This window comes from Phyllostomus discolor, chromosome 8 (genome assembly GCF_004126475.2).
Source record: "Phyllostomus discolor isolate MPI-MPIP mPhyDis1 chromosome 8, mPhyDis1.pri.v3, whole genome shotgun sequence".
NCBI lineage: Eukaryota > Metazoa > Chordata > Mammalia > Chiroptera > Phyllostomidae > Phyllostomus > Phyllostomus discolor.
Window position 1 is genome coordinate 96,405,466 of NC_040910.2, and position 25,729 is coordinate 96,431,194.

Below are 25,729 nucleotides of genomic sequence, written 5' to 3' on the forward strand. Positions count from 1 at the left end.
GAGTGTCTGGCAGGTCGTCAGGACACGAAGGGCTCTCTTTCCCTCTAATTTAGAAAAGCATTATCTCCTATCACAGTTTCGGCTCCTTCTTACTGGCACTGTTTTAATAAATAAACTGGTCACACAAATGATGGAGGCCTGAAACTCCAGCCAGCTGGTTTTCTGGGCAGAGAGGTGGTACGGGAGAAGCCAAACTCAGTCCCACTGACTGCCGTGCGGTGGAGCCTGCAGGTAGCTCCTCCCTCTGGCCACACGGGGCCACGGAGGGCATTTCCAGCCACCCCGGGAAGGGCTGACTGCACTTCGCAGAACCACTCTGGGGCTGAGGTCAGTACAGTGAGGGGCCCTGTTGGGGGGCCGGGGACTGTGCTGTTCCTCTCCAAAGCCATTAGCAATGCACTTAATAAGCGACTGTGAACAGTTGGGAGAAGAGTCATCCATCACGCTGATCTTTATTTTTCTCTCAGTGTATCCTGTTCCTTTGCCTCTGGAGCACACAGGCCTGCTGGGTAATGGAAGCCGCAGGGAGTGAGAGGCTCTGAGTCTCCTCTGTACTCCGCCAGGCGCCACTCCCTCTCCAGCTGACCCTCGCCAGGCACCGATAAGCTTCAAAGACACCACGCTCATTTTCCATGGGGCCCCAACCCCCCAGGTCTCCCTTGATGGGCCAGGCATGGAGGGACCCAGCAGTGCAGGATGCATGAGCTTCGAGCCCCGAGGTCAAGGGGAGGGACAGCTGAGGCTCCTCTGGAATGACGGTCATGGAGGGGGCTCCCCCTTCCTCCACGAGGAGGTGAGCGTGGGATGTATTTCAGCAACCAGCTTCCCCACATTCCACTTCCTCGAACAGGGCTGATGTGAGGCGGGAGGGGACAGAGAGCAGCACTGCACGCCTCCCTCCCTCTGGCTCTCAGTCTCTGCCAGCTGAAGGGCGAAGAGCGAATTAGAAAAGACAGCACCCTTGTGGCTTCTTCCCTCCCAGCTCTGCCCCCTCCAGCCCCTCTCTGGGATCAATACCTAATGCTGAATTCAAGATCTTATCTGAGTTTTGCAAGGTTACAGCAACAAACTTTTCTCCAATGGTTAAGTCCTTTGATGATCAGCCCAATTTTTATTTTTCGGATCACTTCTAATAACTTTTAGAGAGCAAATGAAATGACTCTGAGAAAACTAGAAAGCTACTGCTCCCCCTCCGCTGGGGAACAAATAATCTCGTGGTCGGCCGGAAAATGAAGTGATGGGCGGGGCCAAGGAAGCCCCGGCTTCTTCCAGTAACTCAGCTCCTGATTGAGAACCTGCTATGTGGGACCCCCAAACCCCACATGCCCCAGTTTCTCCATCTGGAAACGGAGGTGCACTGTAGTCTACCTAGAAGGGTAGGTGTGGAAAGGGACTAATAAAGAAGAGGTGCTTAAGCCCTAAAACCAGCAACTCCCCTGCTTCAAACAACTGCCTAACGTGCTGGCGCAGCAGTCAACACAGAACCACCACCGCCGTGGCGTGTGCCGTGATGGGACACCCAGGTCCCCCTTCAGGATCCGCTGGGAGTGCTGCCTACGATGGCCCCAGCTGTCTGGCACCCCCAGGATTTCCTCAGGATAAGCCCAGGGTCACAGCGGCAACCCGGGGTGGTCTGCGTCCATGACTACTCAACAGACAGGAGTAAAGGCTGGCTCTCTGCCCCACACTGGGGGCGGCCCCATCTTCAGAGTTCCGTAGGGCATCACAGGTGGCCTTCACCTCTGCTCGCTCCTCCTCAGGGACACCCCCACATGCTATTCCTTATGCAGGGGACGCAGCCTACCTGCTCACCTCCTTCCCCTACATAAGAAAGCAAACACGGAACAAGGCATTGATCTTGGACACTCTCTCAGACCCTGGGGCTCACTGACCCTGGTCCCCATGCTTTCCGGGACGGGGACCTGAGGTGTTCAGAGAGGTCAGGGGAAGTACCCCCACTAGACTTCGAGGGGCAGCAGGCGCTCCGAGGGTATCCCTCTGAGGAGGAAGATGGGAAGAGCCCACATTTCTGGGTGAGTCAGCTGCTGATCAACCTTCTGCTTGCAGGTCAGAGGCCACACACCCCGGGAGGGCTGCCTGTCTCTTGTCCCCCGAATCCCTCCCCTTGGCGCCAGCAGGGCCAAGTGCAGATGCCGTGTGGGAAGAGACACAAGCTAGGGCTTCTGGGAACAGGAGCAAGCTGCTGTGCAGATGTAACCGAGTGCCACCCTTGTCCCTAAAGGACAACAGGGAACAGAGGCCAGAGGTGGCCACTGTGGGGTAAGGAGTAGAAGGAAATTCTGTCCTGACCTCTGTCTCATGATGGCCAGTGTGGCCTGCATGGGTCCCCCAAGCCTGGCCGACTGGAACCTCACAAGGCCAGGCCCAGCCCCAGGTAGTTTTCCCTGCACAGCAGCTGTCACGGCTCCAGGGGTACATGGGTGGTTTTCAAATGCCTGGGGTTAGGGACGAGGCAAGGCCCTGGGCTGCCCAGTGGGCCTGGGTGAGAAGTCTGATGAGCGCTGAGCAAGGGCTGTGACAACAGGGCGAGGTGAGTGGTCGGGGCTCTTTCAGAAGCATGCTAGAGGCAGTGCCAGCCCAAGAGGTGCCTCAGCTCCTGCTGCTGCAGCATTTTCTTCTTGATAAAATAATGGAAAACAGGGGGCTGAGGAGGTGAAGGAAGGATGGGGCAAGGTGGCTGTAGGAGGATTTTATTTTCTTGGGCTTATCACCTGATTCCAAATGCACATTCTGTCAGGCCAGGGATGTGGGGCCCACCTGCTTCACGTATGTGGTTTGTGCTTTTGTTGCGATATGTTCTTTTGTAGAAAAATTCTTCCCTCCCCTAACTGCTCTGAATCACTGGAGTACTACCCCAGTGCCAGCACCCAGTTCAAAGAGAAATTCCTCCTCAGCTGGGGAGGGGGGTTGGGAAATGTGTACGAGCCAAAGCTCCCACCCGCACAGAAGCACCGGGGAACAGGTTTCTGTGCAGGAGGGAAGGGTTAGGGTGAGGGTCCCTGTTCAAACATCCGGACACACCTCCCCTCCTGCCCCTGTTCTCCCGCTGCAGCAGCACCAGGCCGGGCCCCCAGTGGCGGCACCCGCTTGGGCCACTTTATGGGTGGGCAGCCTGTCCAGTCAGAAGGGCTCTGCTTTGGGCTGAATGCTCTGCTGTCATCTTGAAATTCTCAGCAACTGCTGAATAAGACACCCTACCTGTCATCTTGTTCTGGCTCCATAAATCATATAAGGGGTCTCGCATCTACCACAGGAATTTGAAACTCCGCAGGGCAGAAGGAGCCCTGTTTGGCAGAGGCAGGACTGTGCACGTACTCGGGCCTCTGCCCACGCACCTGCCTGCGCATGCCCACCAGAAATCCTGGCTGGGGGAGGGTGAGCGAGGACGACCCTGCAGCCACTCTGAGTGCTAGGTGGTGGCACGGACCTCACAATAGGAAACGCTCCCCCCGCCCAGTCACAGAGGGGCTGCCACCTCATCTCTGCACCCAGCATCTCTGGAAAAAGGGAGTAGGCTCCACCCACAGCAGGAGGCAACTGGGTTAGAAATAAGAGAGAGCTTTTCCAGGCACTGGGGAGCCTGATGTCCTGAGTGCGAATCCACCTCTGTCAGTTACTAGACACTGTGAGTCAGTGGCTCTCTCAGGTCCCTTAGGCAACCAACCTCTTCCCCTACAGAGCTGCGAAGGTTAAATGAGATGACTTATCCTCTCCCCCATCCCAGGGCCTGACACAGAGCAGATTAAAAACACCTTTTCCTTCACTGAGATTCCAAAGACAATGACAACGACGCTGCCCAGAGGCGCTCAGGCAGCTTCCAGGATCCCACACTCGCACACTGAGCACTGGACTGGCGCCCCGCGCAGGGGGGCCTGGCCCACCCTGCAGACGAACACACGGCAACATTCTCCACAAACCCGCCCCCTTGTGCAGGCAACGGGGGAAGGGCAGGGTTTGAAATCAGTGGTCCTGGGTCTGAGTACCTGCTCTCGACTTGGGTGTCGCAATTACCCTTCTGAGCTCCAGGTGATCTCATCGACAAAATGGAGATGGTGATGATGATGATGATGTAATAAGAAAAACTAACATTTATGTACAGTTGATGATAAACAATCCTATTGGAAGTACTGGGTTGACCAAAAAGGTCATTTGCTTTTTTCCATACAATGGTTCTAGAAGTGCTTAGTTGTCTTCGACTTCATTCAAAACCATTTTGTTAGATTGTATTGTGACAGCTGTCATATCAGCATGTGTTAAAAAAAACTTATCAAAATTGGTGAATTTTTGTGCAGCTAATTTAACATTGAAGATGGAAGAAAATATGCAACATTTTTGGCATATCGTGCTTTATTATTTCAAGAAAACATATTATTATGCTTTATTATTTTAAAAACCAAGCTGAAACACAAAAAAAGATTTGGTCGCCATACTCAAAATATCCAAATCAATTAAGTTATTGGTGAAAATGAAAAAAATGTGTCCTTTATTGTACGGAAAAAACGAAACAGACTTTTTGGCCAACCCAATGATAACGCCATCCCCATTTTACAGATGAATAAACTGAGGCATGAAGAGGTTCAGTGACTTTCCCGAAGTTACAACCACCCTTTGGAAGCTGCCGTGATGATGTGATGAGACAGTGACACGGAAGCCATTAACAACAGGTGCCACGTGGGCGACGATCCCGGAAAAGTGAATTGCTCACCACTGTCCCTGTCTCGGCTCTTGCTCCTGTGCAACGCAGGATGAAGGCAGTGCGTCCACACCTGCAAGCTCTTCTTCTCTCTCCTCGCCTCCCCTTCCTCCTCAGCCTCCACCCCCTCCCTCCCAACCCTTCTCAGCACATACACCATCCACACCCAGTCTTCTGCGCAATTTTCCATTGTCCCTTTTGAGGACACTGTCAGTGATGCATGAGAAGCCGACTACCAGCTACGCTCGGGACACCCCCCTCCTCCCACCGCGCCAGCGCGATTCCCACCCCTTCCTGCCTTTCAGTCAGCCTGCCTGCTCTGAACAGGAGAGACAGACAGTCAGCGCCGGGTAACTGCTTCTAATCACAGGTGACAGCAAGAATGTAAACAACACAAGAAACATCTAAATGCAATCCAAGTGGCAAGGAAACACCGCTCACTAAGGCATGTCTCCAGAACACTGCTTCCCGCCACGCTGGCTTTGGAGGCCCTGCTCATTCATGCCCATTAACAGGAACCCTGGAAACCAGGAGCTTCCGGGGTACGGGCACCTTTGACCCTACTTCCTCTAGGGCAGATTTTCTAGAACAATTTTCTGTTTAAAGCAATCGTTTTAACATGTTTTTTGGGGGAGAGCAGGGGAGGCCAGGGAAATGGAGGTTAGATACCCCTTTGAGAATCTGTTCAAAGCTAGGGATGTTCGCCCAAGAAAAGCGTGAACATAAAAACACTGTATGGGTGTCATTTCCAGGGTTCGCAGACCCCAAGCTGAGGCTCCTTTTCTAAAATATGGATGGGACAGCAGGCCACAGAGCAGATGCAAGAGCAGGTGCACTCGATACATTCCAGAGGCACAAAAGGGCATTTCCTAGTCTGTGATGGCTTCACACGTCGTGCAAACCTACAAGACTTTTCCTTCTCTTTTGGTTCTTTAGATTGACAGTGTGCTTCTAAACCACCTCCTCCAACGCAAACTGGAAACTCAGTTGAGCAACTGCTATGAATAATTGCCACTTGGATCACTGAATGCCGAGGTCCAGCAAGGACTAAGCAGGCGGGGATGAGAAAGGTATGTCTGAACTATTTTGGGTGTGGCTGCATAGTTCAGTGACAGCTCCCCAGCTGAGAGGAAATGGTGTTTTGGACTGTAAAACACAGCTTCGACAGAGGCTCGACTCCCCATGCTCAGTTTCGGGATATTCGCTGCATCCTTTGCCAGTGGGACAGGAGTGAGAAGAGATGGAGGGGTGACCTTTGTAAACTGGGGGGTCTTACCTCTGTGCCTGTTGGTGGTCTTATCGAACATCAGCATTGCATCCTCCACCTGCAAAACAAGCACAAAGTAGAGCCTGCTTTAGGAATTTTAACAAAATACACAAAAAATCTATGGGGGAGGGGTCCATTATGAAAGCCACAGTTGCTCATTAAACACTATTTGAAAATACAAACACTTGGGGAAAAAAATCACTTGCCTTTTTGTTTTTTCATCAAGCACAACCACAGTGAATATCTGGTGTATTTATTTCCCTCTAGTTTTTGCTTAAAAAAAAAAACAACTATCCCCATTTTAATATAGTTTCAATCATATTGCATATGGAATTTTCCCTTGTTCTTTTTTATATATAATGCTATAATATTGCAAACAACTCCCAGATTACTACATTATCTTTTTCCCCCATTTTTTTATTATGGTAAAATATACATAACATAAAAATTGCCATCTCAACCATTTTTAAGGGTACAGCTCTGTGGCGTTGAACGCATCTATGATGCCGCACGGCCGTCCCCAGCATCTCTCCCGTCTGCCTTCAGAGCCCTTCCTCTCGCTCGACTGAAGCTCGTGCAAGAACAAGCCCCCTTCCCCTCATCCCGTCGGCCGCCGCAGCCGCCTTCCTGCTTTCTGAGATGTAGCTGCGGCTACTCGAAGTATGGTACCTCAGGTGCCTAGGGTCACCTGGTATTTGTCTTTTTGTGCCTGGCTTACTTCACTTTGCGTGACATCTCCAAGGTTCGCCCACATTCCACTGTAGGTATGTGCCGCATTTTGCTGCCTGTTTGCCCACTGATGAACACTAGGTTTGGGCCGTTGTGAATAAGGTTGCTGTGAGCGTGGGTGTACAAATCTCTCTTCCAGTCTCTGCTTTCAACTCTTTTGTGTATATGCCCTGAGGTGAAATTCCTAGGTGAGATGGTAATTCTGTGTTTTGTTTTTTTTTTTTAAGTCTTTTGAGGAGCCGCCATTCTGGTTCCACAGCAGCTGCTCCGTTTTACCTTCCCACAGACGGCACGCATGAGTTCCGATTCTCCACATCCTGGCCAGCACTTTTTTTTTAAATGGTAGTCCTCTAATGGGGTGAAGTACTGTGAATACTATCTCGGCTGCTACATAATATTTTATGGGCCGGGACGCTGGAGCTTACTTGATTCTCCTTCTGATGAATATTTAAATTGATTCCAGTTATAAACAATGGAACTTCCTCTTGATTGTTATGGGCTGAATTGTGCCCCCCCCCACCATTCATATGTCAAAGTCCTAATATCCCACCCCATACTTCAGAATGTGACTATATTTGAAGTTACGGTCTTTAAAGAGGTAGTTAATTTAAAATGAGGTAAATTAGGGTGAGCTCGGATCCAGTACAAACGGTGTCCTTTTAAGAAGAACCCCTGGCTGGTGTGGCTCAGCTGACTGAGCAGCAGACTGTGAGGCAGGGGACTGCTGGTTTGATTCCCAGTCAGGGTACATGTCTGGGTTGCGGGCCGGGTCCCCAGGACGGGGCAACCACACATTGATGTTTCCCTCTCTTTCTCCCTCCCTTCTCCTCTCTCTAAAAACAAATAAATAAAATCTTAAAAAAAAAAAAAAAACAAAAAAAGAAGAGGAAAGCTGGACACAGGAACAGAGTGAAGACACAGCGAGAGGGTGGCCATCTGCAAATCAAGGAGACAGGCCTCAGAAGAAACCAACCCTGCCCAGATCTCGGACTTCCAGCCCCCGGACTGTGAGAAAAGTTCATTTCTGTTGTTTAAGCCACCCGGTCGGTGGTACTTTGTTATGGCAGCCCCACAACAAATACACTTACTAATACATTGGTGCTAGCACCTATTTCGAAATCATCACAGAGAAGAAAATACCCAAGGCATCCCTGTCTCCCTTCCTAGTCCCTTCATCAGTGCTCCCGTGCATCCTGCAACCCTTCTGGACTTCTCTAGCAACAGGATTTCAGGGTTCAACCCACGTAGAGCTCAAGTAGCTCTGAATTCCACTTTTTCAAATGTATGATCCAATCCTTTATCTGTTCCACAAAATACACATCTTTAGTGCAGGTGTTGTCCTAGCCAATCAGCTACTCACCTGGGGACTGTACCTGGTTTGGCCAGGTGAGCAGTCTGTTCTTTTCATTTTGTGCCCAAGGCTGGCAGTAAAAATACAACCGAGCCCGAACCCACGTGGTCGTGGGTGGACAAAACTGTTAGCCAGAGGGCTCTGTGCCTGGAGCGATCTCAGTGTGTGTGTTGCTTAGAAAGGACCGAGCACTGCTCACTGGAGCTCAAAGGCTCACAAATGAGCTCGGGGGCCCGGGCTAAGCTGGCTGAGAAAAGAAATCATAGGTTATTCATTCCTCACTCCTCCCAGACTATGGTCTCCAATGGAGGGGAAGACACTGGGTGAAGCAATAAAACCAGGTTTAAAATGGTGCCTCCAGACAAATCAAATCCATTTTTCCAGACACTATCAAATATAATAGGGGAAAAAGCAAAAGGTAAGAATGGAAGAGGGGGCTAGGCAAGCCAGACACAAACCTTGGAGGGACTGGCCTCACTTAAAAATCTCTTCTGGAGTCAGGGCCCCATTTTGTTGCTAAGCAACCGAGCCTGAGCAAACAGGCTCCTGGGGCCTTCCCCTTCTGGTCCCCATTTCTGAAGTCAGTTACTGGGAGGAAAACGGCCTTGCATGGTGGCTGTTCCTCCGGCAGGAAGCTGCCCTGTCTCTCCCGGGCATCAGGCTGGCGAGAGTAGGTGATGCTAGTTTAGAGACAGGGTGCCTTTGGCAGACCCCTCCTGGGCCAGAGGCCTGATGAGTCCCCCCAGCACCTGCTAAGGCCATACACAACACAGCGTCTGCCTCCTCAGCACCACTCAAGCAAAACCACCAGAAGACCAACTGGTTTGTTTGTACACAGAGCAGTCACACTTGAGCATATGGTGTTGCAGATTCAGACCCTGGGCCTCGATTAGAATTCCAATGCCTGGGGTGCGGGTGTGGGGGGGGGAAGCCTGCTGGGTATCACGCAGGTAAATGTGACATCTGTTTCGCACCCATCTCCATATTTTCTAAGATGTTTGCCAAGTCCTTATTTTGAGCTAAACATGTCTAACAGTAAGAAAAACAGCCTCCCTTCTGTGCGGGCCATGTTTTGGTGCTGAAACTCAGATTCCCCTTAGGAAATAAATATTTTGAATTTTTTAAATAATGTATTTTCAAACCCCCTTTACAACAGTGCATAATTGGCCCCCTGTTTTTCTTTGTAAGTCTGGGCATTTTCTGACGCTGCCCTCCCAACATTTGCTCCACCCTGGTGAGCAAGGGGGAGGAGCTGTGTATGTTTTTTAGGACAACCATTGTTGGAAAGAATGGAGCTCTTTCCTCCGCAGTCCAATTGTACAATAGGACTCGCAAAGACCCCCTGAACAGATAAAGTGTCGGGTGAAAGAAAAATTCTATTAACGCCTTACAAAATAAAACATCTAAGAAGTAGCTAGAGAGGGAAGCGAAAGGAAAAAAATCAATCTGGAGAAGTCCCCGTGTTTGGGGGAGAGAAAACTTTTCGGTGATTGCGGAACACATTAATTCAGAGAGGCCATCAACGCGATGGAAATCTGGCAGAACAGCAAGAGCCGAAACTGGAAGAATCTGAATATACAAAGACTGAATAGAATGAAAAACATGCCTCCCATACGGGCTGTTTCTCACGGTTCTCTGTGAATCACACAGAAGTGGCTTGTGTGCGTCTCCGTCACGAGGAAACCAGGGGCGTGGTCAAGGTAACTGGCATCCACCCTGGGAGCCAGCAAGCTGATACTCCTGTGTGTCTGTCCGACATCTTTGTCTGCCTGTCTGTCTCTTCCTCTCTCCTTCACATATGTACATGCCCACATGTGCATACACATGCACACACTCACCAAACCCAGGTAGACCAGTCAGTTGTGCAGTGTCACCAACGTTAGCACACAGGTCAGGCCACACTCTGGGTGCTAGGAGGACACAGAGACTTGTGGGGCTGGCATGGGGTCTTCTGATCTCTGGCCACTGACCCTTAACCCTCACCAAATGCATCCTCAAAGGGGATCACCCTCCTTCTCAAGATTAGCGCTGGTATTTGTTTTGGGTTGACAGTGCCCTCGCCGGCCTTACAGATTTCTTTATACCAAAGGTGGGGACCTGCAGGTCTCATGGTCTTGGGGGTCCCTGGAGAGAGCAAGAAGGAAAGGAGGCATCTGAACCTCAGCATTCTTTGTCCCACATCCTGGCACATGCGTGGGAGAAGAAACTTGTCTCAACAACCCTTGAGAAGTGCCTTCTAACGACGTACAGCAGGTTGAAAATGCAGCCCGGACATTCTTGGCGGTGCGTCTATGTGAATGACAAAGCAGGGGAAAGTAACTGATGTGAGATGGCGGGGGACACCCCACCCCGGCTTTGACACCAGCTGTCCTGACCATGTATTTCTGCCTTAGCACAAGGTTCAGACTACGCTGTGACACCCCGAGGGGCATGAGCTGTGCACACGCCACCCTGGAGGGTCGAGAGTGGGAGCTACAGTGTTAGCTCCGTGACCATGGAGGTTGGGACGGGGCTTCTCAAACTTCACCCACATCAAAATTTCCTGGGGGGCTTGTTTTAACACAGGCCCCTGGAGTGATTCAGTAGATCTGCATTTCTAACAGGCTCCTGACGTATGGACCCACATTTCAGGTGCTGTTCTAAGGGGGTGAGAAAGGAACAAGAGCAAAGGTCGAAGGCACCGGGCAGAGCTGCTTCTTCCTCTTCACTTACACGCAGCACTCCATACGGGCAAGACATTTCTCTCGCAGGAGCTACTGATGCACTTCAGTTTGGAAATAGCTCCCCCCTTTTTGTTCCCCGTCTCTTGGATGTTTATATTTTAAGATCCTGAAAATGTGACAGTAAACTGTGATAGAAGAGAAGCTGAGAGAGACTTCTTTGTGACAATTAAACTGTCCCTGTATCCAACGCAGGAAAAATTCGGACTCTGCCAGGATCCTTCTGACGGATAAACCAGCTAATGTCTGCAACACTCAGCCAAGTCCATCTTGGTTAGAATACCCAGCTAACGTTAACTTGACTTACTTTTATGTAACATGTATTTATTAGGCATTCACTGTTTGCAGAGCATCAGCCTAAGTACCAACAAGAGGCAAATCATAGAGGTCCCTGCAGACTAATTGCTTTAATGGCCTCACGCCCTTTACCCTGTAATTTTGTAGTTCCTCTCCCCTAAAGGCAGGGTCTATCTCCCTATCCCATGTCTCTGAACTTAACTTGTTACAGTCAGTAGAACGGGGTGGGTAGAATGGTGTCTCCAGCCCTCAGAGGGACTGCCTGTTTCCGCCTGCTCTCTCTCTTGCACCCCCGCCATCCCCGTGGGAAGGGCATGCCCGGGGCAGCCCGCTGCAGGGCGAGAGGCATGTGGAGCAGGGCCAAGTCCCCTCAGTTGCCCCAGCTGAGGCCAGCCTAGATGGCTGGTGTGTCCCCAGCCATCTCACATCAGTTACTCTACAGCCAGTCCACCCTACAATGTGCAAGTGGGCCCAGCCAAAATCAGAAGCGCCACTCCCAGTGGGCTCCAGACATGAGAGAGAAACAGCTACTGTCCGCCACTGAGGTTTTGTGGCGGTTACACAGCATCGTTTTAGCAATCGGCAACTCGTACGTGGTCCCTGTTCTCAGCAACAACAAAAACAGCTTTTAATGTATCAGAAGATACACAGACGGTTTCAATAATGCTAGGCAATGAACAAAGCCAAGAAAGGGGGTGGAAGGAGGTGAAATGCAGAATGTGAACTGAGTATTAACTTACCAGGTTCCACATTCCGAGCGCAATATAGGCATAAGGGTGTGAAGGGACCGCTTCCAAACCTGACCCCAGCAGCAAGGCTGGCGACAGAGATCCCAGAAACGCCAAGAGAAATTGGCAACACGTTCCTCACTAAATGAGCACCATGAAAATCAGCGATAATTAGCACTCAAGTCAGTGGGTGATGCTCTCTAATCCTAATTCATTTAATGAGTGAGAGAACCCCTCTTTATAATGAGTCAAAAGATTTACTGCGGGCCAGACATTCTTGCTGGGTGACTTCAGAAGCAGTCAGATGGTGGTGCCTGTACTCAGAGATGAGACGTTAGCCAGCGCATGTGCTAACTGAAGAGGAAACCTTTCAAGTCATGAAGCAAAGCGGCTTCTGAAAGGGGAGATAAATTCTGTTTGGCAAGTTGGTTGGTCAGAGACTGGGACCCTAGAATCGGCCCCCAGACCGCTGCTCCTCCTGCCTGTGGTTTTGGCTCCCCAACTGCATAGTGAGGGATGCTGATCCGGGAACAAAGAAAACTTGTTCCCAGGAGACAGCTAACCGGAAAAGAGTTGCGGGCAATAACTCGGCAGGTGTCGGGAGGCAGCTGAGCGTGCCGGGCAGTGCTGCACAAAGTCACGGGCAGGATCTAGGATCCCACTGAGGACAAGTCACCTCCCATCTCTGCCTTTTTAGTTTCTCAGCTGTGAGAGGAGGGAACTCTGTGAGATGGTCACCTATGAGCCATCCGTCAAGACTCTGCCTAGAATGCTAACGCGGACCGCAGAGCCCGCCGGGACAACATCTGGGAGCGTCAGATGCGCTGCTGGTCCTCTGCAAATTCTGTGAAGATGGTCCAGAGCTTTGCTGTGGCCAACACACCCGGAGAAATTTCCTACTCCTCTTGGGATACAAATACACACACCCACACACCATATGTATCAAGAACCCAGCAGGAAATGGCACTTCAAATGATCCTTAAATTATCTGGCCAGGCACAAGGAAGGAGAGGAAAGAAAAAAAGAAATGCAGCTCTTCAAACTCCCCCAGAACAAATGCCCTTGAATTTCGCTTCCTGCTCCCACTCAAACGCTTTAAGTGTTAGTTTAAATAAACGCTCGTAAATGCAATGCCATGATACTATAGCGTGTAGGGCTTCACAGGCCTTGCTATGCTCTATAAACTCGAGGCACTACGCTTACGAGAGCGGGGAATTGTGCGTACGAGGCAGGACCGACCAGGACCGAGGAGCAGGAGTCTGAGCTGGACGTGGAGGCTGCCTCAACCCCAGGTTGTCTCAGAAGCAGGAGGGTGCCATCCGCTTCTCCCCAACCGGTCTGGACAGAACCAAAACCCACACCTGGCCTGAAGCCCCGTGGTGGTGTCTAGTTTTAGAAACGAAGACTATTCCGTAAGCTCCAGCCCTGCAAAGAGTGGGGCCAGTCTGTCTGTGATCACTGCCCAAAAGGAAGGATGGAGGAGAAGGGGAGCAGACTGGAAATCCCACGAGCTCACTCAGAAATCTAGACCAGCGGCTGCCAACCTTGACTGCTCACCAGAGTCACCTGAAGAACTCGGCATACCCCTGCTGCCGAGGCTCCACCCCGACCTGTTCAACCAGCAGCACTCCGCGGCGGGGAGCCTGGCAGGAACATTTAAAGCTCCCCGGTGATTCCAGGGTGCAGCCAAGGCGGAGAACCCCTGTTCTCAACGGCTGAACACAGCTGAGCTGAGCCTTAATCACAGCGGATGTGTGTGGAGATGGGCCCCGAGTAAAGGGGTGTTACCTGGGCCTTTGGCTGCCTCTACACTGGCTCTTTACCCCTGCTGGAAGCCAGGACCAGCCAAGCCCTTTGCCATGTGCTGCTTTTGGGGGACTCGCCTCACCCTGTCTTGGTCTTGGGACAAGAGAGTCAAGTTCTGTCCTGGAAGAAGCTCAGAAACTGAACACAGGACTTTAAGAAAACCTAGTAAAACCCGTGTCTTCCTCTCACCACCACCAATACTTTCACATATAATGGTGAATATATTTGCATTATTATCGTTTTGGTCCTCACAACCACCCCACCAGACAGGGATTATTAGAAAGTCTGTGAGCCTCAGCTTCCTCGCTCGTCATCGTGGCTGGCAGGGGGCAGGCCCTGGGCTCAGCCGCAGGTCTCTGGAGTCCAAATCTCACCCGGCCAGGCCCTGCTGCTCTACACCGTCCCAGGTTCTTTTTTTCCCTTTTTAAAAAGATTTTATTTTTTATTTTTAGAGAAAGAAAGGGAGAGAAACTTTGATTCAAGAGAGAAATACCCATCAGTTGCCTCTTGTACTTGCCCCGACTGGGGGCAAACCTGTGGTCCAGGCACGTGCCCTGACTGGGAATCGAACCAGTGACCTTCCGCTTTGCGGGACGACGCCAACCACCTTCTAGTTTGCATCCACCCGAAAGCTCGTCTGTTTTAACTCACTCCCGTCCCTTTGAATAACAAGAGAAATAGTCTGCTTAGTTTTTTCTCCTAAGCTCCCTTTCATTGTAGTAAAATACATATAACAAATTTTACCTCTTTTATTACAGTTTGGTGCATTAAGTACATTTTCCTGAACTCTTCACAGGAGGCCAGAATATCCCCATTGGCAAGACTCTTCTTTATGGATCCCATTTTTTCCTACTTTTACTTTGCAAAAAAGTCCATGTGGGGTCCTTCCTTTTTCCCTGATTAACTGAAATACCGGTGTTTTTCACACAACAGTTATGACAGCAGCAAAGGAACCCCGTCCGCGGGAACTGAAGGGTCCGGGGTCTCCAAACAACTCTCTGCCCTAGAGATTCAGACGTGCTCCTGGCCAGCAGAGCCATCCACTCAGGGATTCCGATTCCACAAGTAAATATCAAACCCCAAGTCATGAAATGCCTACCCCCCTGAAATGATTATTGTAATAGCCAACACTCACTGGAGCTTAATAGGCAATTTGCAAAACTCATTTAATTATCACAACAGCTCTGAGGCAGACCTTCTCATACCCATTATACAGGGTGGGGCAAAAGGTTTCCCGTTGTGAGTACAAGAAAGACAGTGTTTATTCCTGTATTATAATTCATTAATTGTTGTATTATTTTCCAAACGAACAACTGCACGCCTTTTCCTGCCTGACCCGGGGCAGGTGAGGAAACTGTGGCAGCTCACTGTGGTTAAGTGGCTTGTCTAGGGCCGCACATGTGGTAAATGGTGGAGCTCGGAATTAAAACCAGTTAAGTCCCTTCATCTTTCTGCTGGTCTCCCTTCATTGTGTTCTTTTTTTTCTCCTTTTGAATCTCTAGGGCTTATCGTAGTGCCATTGTCTCCTAAATGGATCCACAAGCATTGCCTAAAACCCTACCAAAAAGTTAAGAGAGGTGATGGGGTAACGAAGCAGAGAGCAATATCGGGCCTCTGGCAGGCTCAGGAGTGGGAGTGATTAGCAAGGCAAAGTGAAAAGGAAAATGCAGGGGGCCTTCTCCTTTCAGAAAGGTGAACTCTGAAAGCCCAGAGATCTCCGGGCTGTGCTGTGGTGGCAGAGCAAGCCGCCCGCAGACCTGGAAGCGGCAAAGGAGTCCCAGAACCACAGGGGCTGGGCTCAGCAAGTCCCTCCAGTGTGTGAGCGCTAAGGATGCGTGCGTGTCCCCCTCCCTAGAGTTGTTAAGGAAGGCTTAGTGGCGGCTAGTGAGCGCCTGAGGCACAAAACACAGGTATCACCTCAAGTCACTGCCCCAGCTGACAGTCGCCTCTCAGAGCCAGCTCAGGTACGCAGACCCACATATGTGGGTACACAGACATGCTCCATGCAGTTAAGCGGGAGGCCACACCCAGTGAAGTTCATCTCCCACTGCAAATGAGTCACACCAAGTGAGAGCCACTAACGGAACCCGCATGTCCTTGGGGGAGCAGGCCCGGGACGCCCCATCTCCAGACTGAGCGAGGGAGGGGAGAGTCGGCCTGTATCATGTACGGCAGGGGTGGGGCCTCCCGTCTGGCTGAGCTGGCAAAGCCCTGTCCCTAGCACCCCTCTGGAGGGGGAGGCGGAAGGCTTGCTCTGGGGATCTCTGAGCTGGGCTCAAAGAGGAGGAGGGGCGCAGGGGGAAGGTAGTGGGAGAAGGTCACCAGGAGAGGCCGGGCACGGGCTGCTGGAGGAGAAGCAGTTGGTTCCGGCAGGCCTGACAGCTGTCACATGGAAATGGCATCTGGCCTAACGGCCTCTTGTGTGAAGCGCCTTCGAGTGGCGGCTGCTGCTCTCTGGAAACCCGAGGCCCGTTCGGAGCTTCGGCTGTGAGCGCGTGTGTGCTTGCAAGTGTGCGCTGGGGGAGGGGTGGGAGGCCTAATGTGCCTTCCTTCCCCCCTCCGGCCTCTCCCCATCAGGCCTCACCTACCGTGAAAAAGGCCCAAACCTGCCAGCTCCAGAGGAGACAGGCAAATCATTAGTGGAGCGCTGATGTGCCGTAACACTCTCTTGCATTCCCATTAAACAAATACTAAACTGCTAATTGCCAAAATAGATCTCCACGACTCTGACCGAACAGGGGAAGGGTTTATAATTACCAAGTGTGAAAATGCACAGCCTGTAAATAACCACCTCATCTGTCCTAATATGGGCTGATATTGATGGGCATGAAATAAACATCAGGACCAAATGGAAAAATCATCCACATCTCCTGTGGCCAATCCAATCTCGAACGGTGACAAGCGTAGCTGCAGCCATACGCCTGGGGAGGGAAGGGGGCAGACGGGTTTTGTAGGCTCGGAAAGCCTAGGTTCCAATCCCGATTTCAGTCCCTTGGGCCATCTGCCTCTTCTTTCTGCCTGGAAAATGGGGCAGATCAATGGCATGACATGCTGATGGGGTAGAGGGTCCGTCTGCACCTTGGAAAGCCTAGAGCCTCGGGGGAGGAAACTTGCGGGGGCATGACTCTCTGGGACACCCGCTATCCAGGCCCTTTAACAGAATGACTGGTGAGGATGGAGAATTAGTGACAGAGCGAGTTTTGTGAAGGTGACACATTTATTCATTAAGCCAATATTTATTAAGGCTTTCTCTCTGCCCAACACAAAGAGTTGTTTGCAAAGCACAGATAAAACAATTCAGGTTTAGACTGACCCTTGGGCTTTCTGATACCCTCACGCCACAGTGCCTCCCTGCCCCCACTGCCCCCTGCCACTGGGACAGGAGGCAGACTACCCTAGCAGATTCCAGGGGCCCATCACTCTCCTTGACTGCACCCGGGGACGGGGGCAATGATGTGCCAGGGGTCACGGGACCCCAGAACCCCAAGCCCTTCCCTTTCCTGCAGCCTTGGATTCTGACTGTTGGAATGAATGTTGGTAACTGGAGGAGAGGAGGTTCCCTCAGTCTCAGAATCACAGGCTCCGGAGTTAGAAGTGACTCGGAGATCAGCCCTGCACTTCCCACCCGGTGCAGGAATCCCTTCTCCAGTGGCTCCTCTGAACTCTCTCTGGAGCTTCAAAAACTCGATGTCTCTGCCCCACCCCCTTGATCCAGCTGCTCAGGCCTGACTTCAGCAGAAGTAGCACTTAGATGCCCAAAATAGCAGCTTCCTCTGATCTGAAGCCCCGTTTTGGCACATGGCAGAATCCTGTGAATTGCGTGGCATCGGGCACCTGAATCAGAGCACCAAGCACCACCTACCCCGGAGCTTCTGACTGGGGCTGTAAGGGCATCTGAAGAAGCCCCTTCCCCTTCCAGGGAGGGCAGCCTGAGAGCCAACCTCCTCAGCCCCCTGGTCTCTAAAGTCAGCCCCCTCACCAGGGCCCTGGGTCAGACTCCATGGGATGCTCAGTTCGCGTCCTGACCCAAAGACCCTAGCAGATATCAGCAAAACCAAGGAAGATCTGAAGTACAAACTACTTAAAAAGGAATTCTACTCTGTTACTTCTAAATCCCCAAAGCACCTTCCGACAATGGCTAACAAAGTGCTGCTGAGAACGAAGCTCGAGTATGGCAACAGGCTAAAGGGTTCAGTTACTTGGCAGTTACTTACTTCTTGTTCAGAGAGATCATCAAATATTTGAGCCGGAAAGAACCGAAAAGCACTAAGTCCATCCCATTTTTTCTGCAGAGGAGCAACCCGGCTCTCCAGAGATTCCGTGTCTCCAGACAAAGCAGCAGTAAAAGGAGCCTGGTGTGGCTCCGAAGTCCTGGGTTCAAATCCTGTCCCACCATTCCACCTACACTCAATCTCGGGCAAGGCTCTCCAGGGCAGCTCAGTCTCCCCGTCTGTAAAAGGGGTGACGATCACCATTCACCTTCACCTTAGCCTTGAGAAGGAGAAAGTACATACAGGAAAGCGCTTGCTATTGCCAGTATACAGCACACACAGACAAATATCCGTTAGACGGAGTAAACTGACTTTGTGCCGATTACCACAAATTTCAATTCAGTGAAATCAGTGTGGATGGGTGATGTTTATCCTCGTAAGGGCCCCTTGCTTTATGTACTTCTCTGTAATGAGTCTTGTGCAAACCAATCATGTTTTAACAGAGAGTGGGGAAAGCAAGAACACCCTGGAGTGGAAGGGAAAGAACACACGAGTCCAGGCACACAACCTGCATGCATCTCCAGGGAATCGGGCTGACTGAAAACACCAGCCTCAAAGGCATGTCCTATACTGCACGATCCCATTCCCGTAACATTCTTGAAATGGCAGAGTTACAGTGACGGAGAACAAGCACAGGCCAGGGAGCGCCGGGCTGGGGGCGCGGGAAGGAGGCGACCGCTGCACAGGGAGCTCTTCCCCGGGACAGAGCAGCTCTGCGTCCCCACTGGGTGCTGGGCACGCGAGTCTACATGAGCGATGGCTTCAAGAAGCTGTGCCCGTGCCAGTGTGCACGCACGCACATGTGTGCCTGATGAAAGTGGCATCGTGCTGGCATCGATTCCCCGGTTCCCACAATGTGCTAAGATTATGGGAGCTGCCATCGTCGTGGGGAGCTGGGTGCAGGGCACATGAGAGCTTTTGGTACTATTGTTACAACTTTTTGTGAGTCCTTCACTACGGAAAAATAAAAATTTATAATAATTTTTTTTAAAAACCACAAGGGGGCTCATTATTTCAAGAAACCCAGTAGCAATCCGTTTATAGTGCAAATATTTCTGCCCTAATTTCTCTTGGTTTGGATAAAGAACACATAAGTAAGTGCCTCGCATCCCTTACCTGAGTCTCACACCTGGCACGGGCATCCTGTACTCTGAAATATGGTTTTATCACATGGACAGCTGTGTCGGCAGTCCCCACCCTGCATCTCCCCGTCTTCCCTGGTCCTCAGGAAATTTGACAGGCAGCTCTGCAAACCTGCAGCGCCTACTAGAGTAACTAGTACAATAAATGCTTGCTGATTTTCAGAAAGATTTTGCAGGATAAAGATAAAAAATCAGATAGAAAAAAGCCTCAAATCCAGTGATTTCCAACTTTCCTCAGCCATCAAAGCCCCCCCCTTTCATTTAATTTTTGAAGCACAGATCTTCCGTGGTGTGAGATATTGCACTCACTACTGCTTCTGAGGCAGGGAAATATATTTGTGAAGACTCGTCATGATTATAAACTGGGGCTCCTGGCAGCATGGCGTGAGCCGGGCATAGTGAGTTGGGGTGCTCTGTCTAAAATAAAGCAAGCACCCCTGGACGTTTTAGTTGGGTCTCATGCTGATGGGGGTGGGATAGCCATGATGGACAAGAGACACGTTTTTGAAGTAAGGAAGCCAACCTGAAGACCCACATCCCTCCCGTCGACCCCCAGGTGGGAAACCTCTGGCCTGCTCCTCATGCCCAAATCCCGACTGGGGTCTTTGCAAATGAGTGTGGACGGGAAGACCAACCCTCCTGCTCAATCCCCAAGCCACACAGCTCCCTAAAGGGGAAAAAGGAGGGGAGATGGAAAGCACCCTCATCTGATGGTGCCTTAAAAAGAAAAGGTACCATTTCGAGCTGATTCAAGACCCAACAAGCATGTTTTTCTTTCATTTATTTCTACATCAACACTCTGAAGGATAAAGATCTTTCTCATTTCAAGAGCTGTCAATTTGCTTTCGTGCCATGTTCTTCATCTGTTTGAGGTAAAGAGGAATTACAAAGCAGGCAAATGAAATAATGCACTGCAATCTAACGTATTTTGGCAATTCAAATTGGGACCAGGGAGAAAGGAAATTAAACGAGGATGGCAGGCCGCACGGCACACCTGTGCCGTACCCCATGGGCCCGCCCCTGCCTTCCCTCCACTCGCCAACTTTATGATTTGATGAAGTCTTCAGTTCTTTGCTGAAAAGTGCACTATTTGCTGCACCCTAATTTTTCAAATCATTTATACAAGTTGCACAACTCATACAATATTTTGCTTTCTGAAGCAGAAAACCTCTTAGCTGCTGGTAAACTGTCAGGTGCTGTTACTTTAAATACTCCTGTGAAACAGCGCAGAAGCCAGCAGCGCGTTCCTGTAGATTTACTGCCCTTCCCCATACAAATTAACGAAGATAAATGCTCACCGCACACTAGGCTGGGAGAAGGCGCCACCCTGTATCCAGCCTAAGGTTCCGTTACACAGAACTTAAAACAGAGGGCACCTCACTGTCCTCCTCTTACGGGGCCTCCCCCACCAGTGATGGAGTCCAGGAAGATTTTGGGCTAATTCATTTATATTTCTTTTTGTTTTTAAATTTAAACTGCTCCTCAACTGCTCGGACCTGTGATTTTTTCCATCTTTAGCTCCAGGGCTGGGATTTCTGAGAGAATGACATGATTTCCAAGGCCATGGTGCCTCAACAGACCTCAGGTGCCATGTGGCAAACAGGTACCTGACCCTGACCATCACAGGTAAACCATAGGAACTGGCCAGAGGTTGTGGGAGCCCTGGAGACCAGGCTCCTTTGAGATACTAAAGAGGACTCCCCCACTGCTGGACCTCGCTGGCCCCTAACCACTACTACCACCAGTTTTGAAATCAAACGGTAAATGTGAGAGTGGACCTGTGTGCGGTACATTCTTTTGCAGACTCCCATCTGCTTGTGGACACTATCGCCACTGACACTTCTGCCAGTAATGCACCTGTCCACAAACAGGGTTTCCTGGGGCACCCGGACTGGTATCTCAGCTCTGACAACGAAACGCATCTCAGCAGTGCCAACGGGTGCAAAAGGCCAGGAGCTCAGGAGACAGACGCCGTGGGCTGAGACTCTGGCTCTACCACTCGCTAGCTGTGTGACCTTAAGCAGGTTATTCAACCTTTCTGTGCCTCCATTATCCCACCTCTAAGTTGCTACCCATCTCACAGTGCTGTGATGAGCATTTAAGAGAAGTTAATTCGTGTGCGGCATTCTGGTACATGTGAAGAGCTAAATAGCTGCCATCCATTATTATTATCACCTCGGTGAGCTGGTCAGGAGAAACGCCTAATGCTGTTCATTATACCCGAGGCCCTTCCTATTTCAGCCATTAGCACGTTGACGCCAAGTGAAATTAAAACCAGTGGAGAGCCTGGCTTGACCTGGGTGGGCAGTGCTGCAGACGAAAGGGCCCACTCGAGCTGGCCGCTTTTTCACACATCTGTCCAGCCCTCCCCGCACACGAGTGGGGTAGCCACGCCCTGCCTGAAGGGTCGCAAGCGCGGAAAACCAGCTGAGAGAGACAGCCAGCTCGAGCTAGCCAGGGGTGGCTCTTGCTGCTTGCTCGCCACCGCGTCCGCACTGGCGCTGTTTCCCTTCTACGCTGTGTGGTGAGGAGGTGAGCTCGCCGCCTGGACCTGAATCTGAAGCCTGATGCTGGGGACAACCCTCCCGTGCCCTCCTGCACAGAAATACCTAGTCCATGCCCACAGAGGCCGCTTTAGCCAGGGGTCAACAGGTGACGAGAGAGTCACCTTCCTCTCCTAGGCCTCACCTTCCGCCCTGCCACTGGGGCTGGATGATGTCCTCTCATTCAGCCAGCGGGCAGGCCCGGACTCAGAAGGGGAGACGTTTGTCACAGGCAGTGGTGCTGCCTTGAAAATCCATGACTTTGTTCATTTTTAAAAGTCGTTTAGATTGGGGGCAGGGAGTGGTGGTGAGAAAACAGAGACAAATGTATTCGAACATGAATAAAAAAAGTCATTCAGACAACCCATATTTGCTAAATGTCTACCGTATTAGGGACAATGATTTTAAAATTAGGAAGGCTCAGTTCCTGCTTACGAAGCCCAGGGGGACAGACAGCACTTGGTACCTGGTGGTACACGGCAAGTGCTCCAAGAGAGGTGTCGCCCCCTGCAGGGCACATGCAGCCGCCTGCCGTCTTTAATTGTTCATCCATGCCCTCTAGGGCTCTGGAAACCACACTGACCTGGTCAGAGGAGACGGTTTGTCGCGGAAATGATAGGAGGGCATTCTGGGCACAGAGGCGCCACAGGCCGGGGCTGGAGTGGCAGGTCTGGGGTGATGTCTGAGCAGGACAGGGGAGTCGCTGGAAAGCCCAGGCTGCCATCGGGGGAGCGGGCCTCCATCCTGAAGGTGCAGTCCTGGCTTTTCCAACAGGAGCTGAAGGGCTGAGGTGTGGAAGCAGCCCAGGTGCCCACCCAGTAAAAAAGCGGTGGTGCATTTCCACAATGGAATACTACTTAGTGGTAAAAAACAAGGAAATCTCACCTTTCAAGACGGTGGGGATGAAGAGGGAGGGTATTATGCTAAGTGAACTAGGTCAGACAGAGAAAGACAAATACCATATGATTTCTCTTATATGTGGAGTCTAAAGAACAAACCAAACAAAATGAAAACAGACTGATAGACACAGAGAACAACAGACTGGCAGCTGCCAGAGGAGAGGGGGTCGGGGAGATATGTGCAAACGGCAAGGGACTGAGAAGTACAAATTGGTAGGTACAGAGACATAAGCTACAACATAGGGAATATGGCCAATAACAGTGCAATAACTATGTATGGGGCCAGGTGGGTACTTGAAATATTGGGGGAGGGAGGACCACTTTGTAAAGTATACAATTGTCTAACCACGATGCTGGACACTTGACACTAATACAGAGTAATACTGAATGAAAACTGCAATAGAAATTTTTTTTAAAGGAACTGGAGGGCACAGAATGGAGTCAGAGAGCCACGCTCAGCCTTCGCTGCAACCAGCCTCTCCAAGTGGGCTGGGGGAAGTCTGATGGTGCCAGGGGAGGCTGGGGGAGGGGGCTTAGTCCCCAGCTGCCCACAGTGACACAGTGGGTCCGAGGCCCCTGAGAGCTGGGGCTGACTGCACCAGCCCCAGGAAACAGGATGACCATGAACAAGAGAACAAGGGGGAGAGGAACCCGCCCCACAAGGCCAGGACACACAGAGCACTCCTTCTGGGGTAAATGACGTCATTCTGAGCAGACAGGACTGGAGCCCCAGGGCCTTCGATGCTAAGGAGCCCCCAACTCACACAGGCCCCCTCTCCAGGCGTGCGGCAAGGAGAGGCGCCCATTCCAGCTCAGCGAGCCTGACCCTCCTCTCTGGGTGTGCTGTGGGAAGTGGGGGCAGGGGGTTTTCTCAATACATTTCAGTGAGTGGATCACTGCTTTACCTTTATTATATCCACTTCTCGTTCTCACTTTGTTAGCCTGCGTGACTTGTTCCACGGATCACTGTCCTCGTGTCTGCGCTGACCAGAGTGTGTTCCTACTGGAGGGTCAGCTCCCCAAGAGCCCGTCTTCTCCACTTTCTGGGCTGTTCCGGGACCACCCCACTCTGAGGACTCAGTGCGCTATGCTGGCTGACCCACACTGGTGCCAGTCTAGGAGTCAACACAGAGCCTGTTTGTGGTAGCGACATCCTCCACAGGGACAAGGCTGCGAGACACCCCAGAGTGTTTGGTCACACACACATGGGTGTTCCATGGACAAAAGCATCCTTGGCTGAGCTCAGTAGCAGGCACACCTCCACCCCACCTCCAGGACAGCGAGACGGGAAGGGGAGAAGCAGGATGAGAGCTGACCCTGGGGGATTTAAACTGCCTGCTCTTAATCCCAGTTTATGTGCCGAGGGCTAAAGCCAGAGAAAACTGCACTGTGCTGTAAACCTATTTTTAAAAAGGTGTTTCCGGATGCACATACCTGCCCCAGCCAGCTCTGGCAGCCATCAGAACTTGCATGACTTTTAAAACTGAGAAGCGGGTGGAGTCGCTTGGCATTATTTATAACCTCACACCTGCAAAGCCAGAGCTTACTCGCATTTGCTGCAAAGCATCAGGGTAGGAAGAAAGAGGACCGCTGTGTGGGGATGGGGTCACCAACACCAACATTGCCCCTGTGTTGCCTGAGAAAGAAGGCCCCAGGGACCCAGGCACCTTCCCCACCCAGGACCACCCATACCTGCCCCCAAAGGGGCCTAAAGAAAGCCCCATCACCCAAGAGGCTGCAAGTCCCATGGGACGGAGACGGAGGAAGAAGACAGAGAAGCCCCATGGGGCAGCTCAGCGGTGCAGCAGCCCCTGTTAAGAATACTGGACAGCCAACGACTTGCGGCAGGGACACGTCCCCAAGGTGCCGTCTCTGCCTCCCGTGCCCCAGCTGGGGAGGCAAACTGAAACAGACATGTAAAACCGAAGGGCCAAACCAGTGACTTATCATGGCAAAATGAAGTGTCGTAACAAGAGGAGGAGAGAAGTCACCACTGGGCCAAATCTTCAGGCACGGCTTCCCTGCGGAAGATGGGGCGAAGCCAGGTCTTGAAGGATGGGAAAGTTTTGAAAAACCCAGAGGCGGCCCTGGGAAAGCGCTCACATGGGGTGGGGGAGTGAGTTAATGCAGGTGGCTGGAAATGTCTTGGGTGTGGAGTTAAAGAAGAAGCAAAGGACAGCAGGGGACCCCCCGGGGCCTCGGGCTTCCTGGCGTGCGTCCCCGACTCAATCTGCTTCCCTCAGCGGGCAGGAAAGTGCAGGGATGGATGCTCCCGTTCCTGAGCTCCTCCTGTTCGCTCGAGCGAAGCGTATTTAAGAGGGAGACTCTCCAGACAGCTGAGATCCCCCCCTCACCGGCCCGACGCAGTTATTCCCCAGAACACTTCGGCGAGGTTATTTTTAGTCTTCCACATGAAATAGTAACACTTAGCCCTTCACATTTATCTCCCCCAAGCAGTTTTCTCCATTTTATTTTTTATTGAATTTATTAGGGTGACATTGGTTAATAAAATTATATGGGTTTCAGGTGTACACTTCCCTAACACATCCTCTGCAGACCGTGTTGTGTGTTCACCGCCCCGTCATCCCCGCTTTCCCCTCTTCTGCCTCCCCCGCCCCCTTTCCCTCTGGTAGTCGCCGTAGTGGTGCCTGGGCCTGGGAGGTTTTTTTCGTTTGTTATTTTTGCAGTCTTCAAATATGGGCTCGTTAATTATCCTCAACACCCTCAAGCAGCAGCACTTCCCCCCATCTCTCAGACTGGAAAAACAGAGGCAGGGCTGCCTGGCATCCCTGTCGGTTTCTGCAATGACTTCCAGCCAGCCTGGCTGAGGTATCCTGGACCCTGGCACCCTTTTCCACCCAAGATGACGCTGTGCTTAGGATTCAGGACTCTGTTCGCAAGGGCTGGGGACCACCCTGAGGCCTCTGACCACTGGCTGCTACATCTACAAAGAGGCCCCTCTGCAGGACTTGGGCAGGTGCCTGGGGCTCCCAGGTCCTACCTACCTGTCCTGGGGCCGACTGGCCTCCTTAGCATACCTGTGTGGGCGGCTCTCTTGCTTCCTATGGCACGCCAATCTCACATAGCTGATAGCATTTAAAACTAAAACAGCACTTTCTGGACAAAACACAGGCTCCACAGGAGAGCTTCTTCCAAAAGGGGATTTCTGTCCTGTGGGGAGGCTCCTCTTCTCTCCTGAAGGAAGTACCTCCAGATTTCCTCGCAGCGGGCATCGAACCTCTCCGGCCCTGAGGACCCTGGC

General features: G+C 51.4%; 1 protein-coding gene and 1 long non-coding RNA gene across 10 annotated transcripts in view; both read right to left on the minus strand.

Annotated features, from left to right (window-relative positions):
- MSI2 (musashi RNA binding protein 2) overlaps positions 1-25,729 on the minus strand; it is a 372,306-nt gene that overhangs the window by 128,135 nt on the left and 218,442 nt on the right. For all 9 annotated transcript variants that reach the window (XM_028520391.2, XM_036033697.1, XM_036033695.1 and 6 more), the window contains one exon: positions 5,991-6,039. In XM_028520391.2, the coding sequence (XP_028376192.1) occupies positions 5,991-6,039 (49 nt within the window). The remainder of the gene's footprint in view (positions 1-5,990; positions 6,040-25,729) is intronic.
- On the minus strand, positions 9,851-14,037 carry LOC118502197. The gene is made up of 3 exons (XR_004904892.1): positions 11,514-14,037; positions 10,303-11,480; positions 9,851-10,017 (listed from the first exon to the last, which is right to left on the minus strand). It is a non-coding gene; the product is annotated as an uncharacterized LOC118502197 (long non-coding RNA).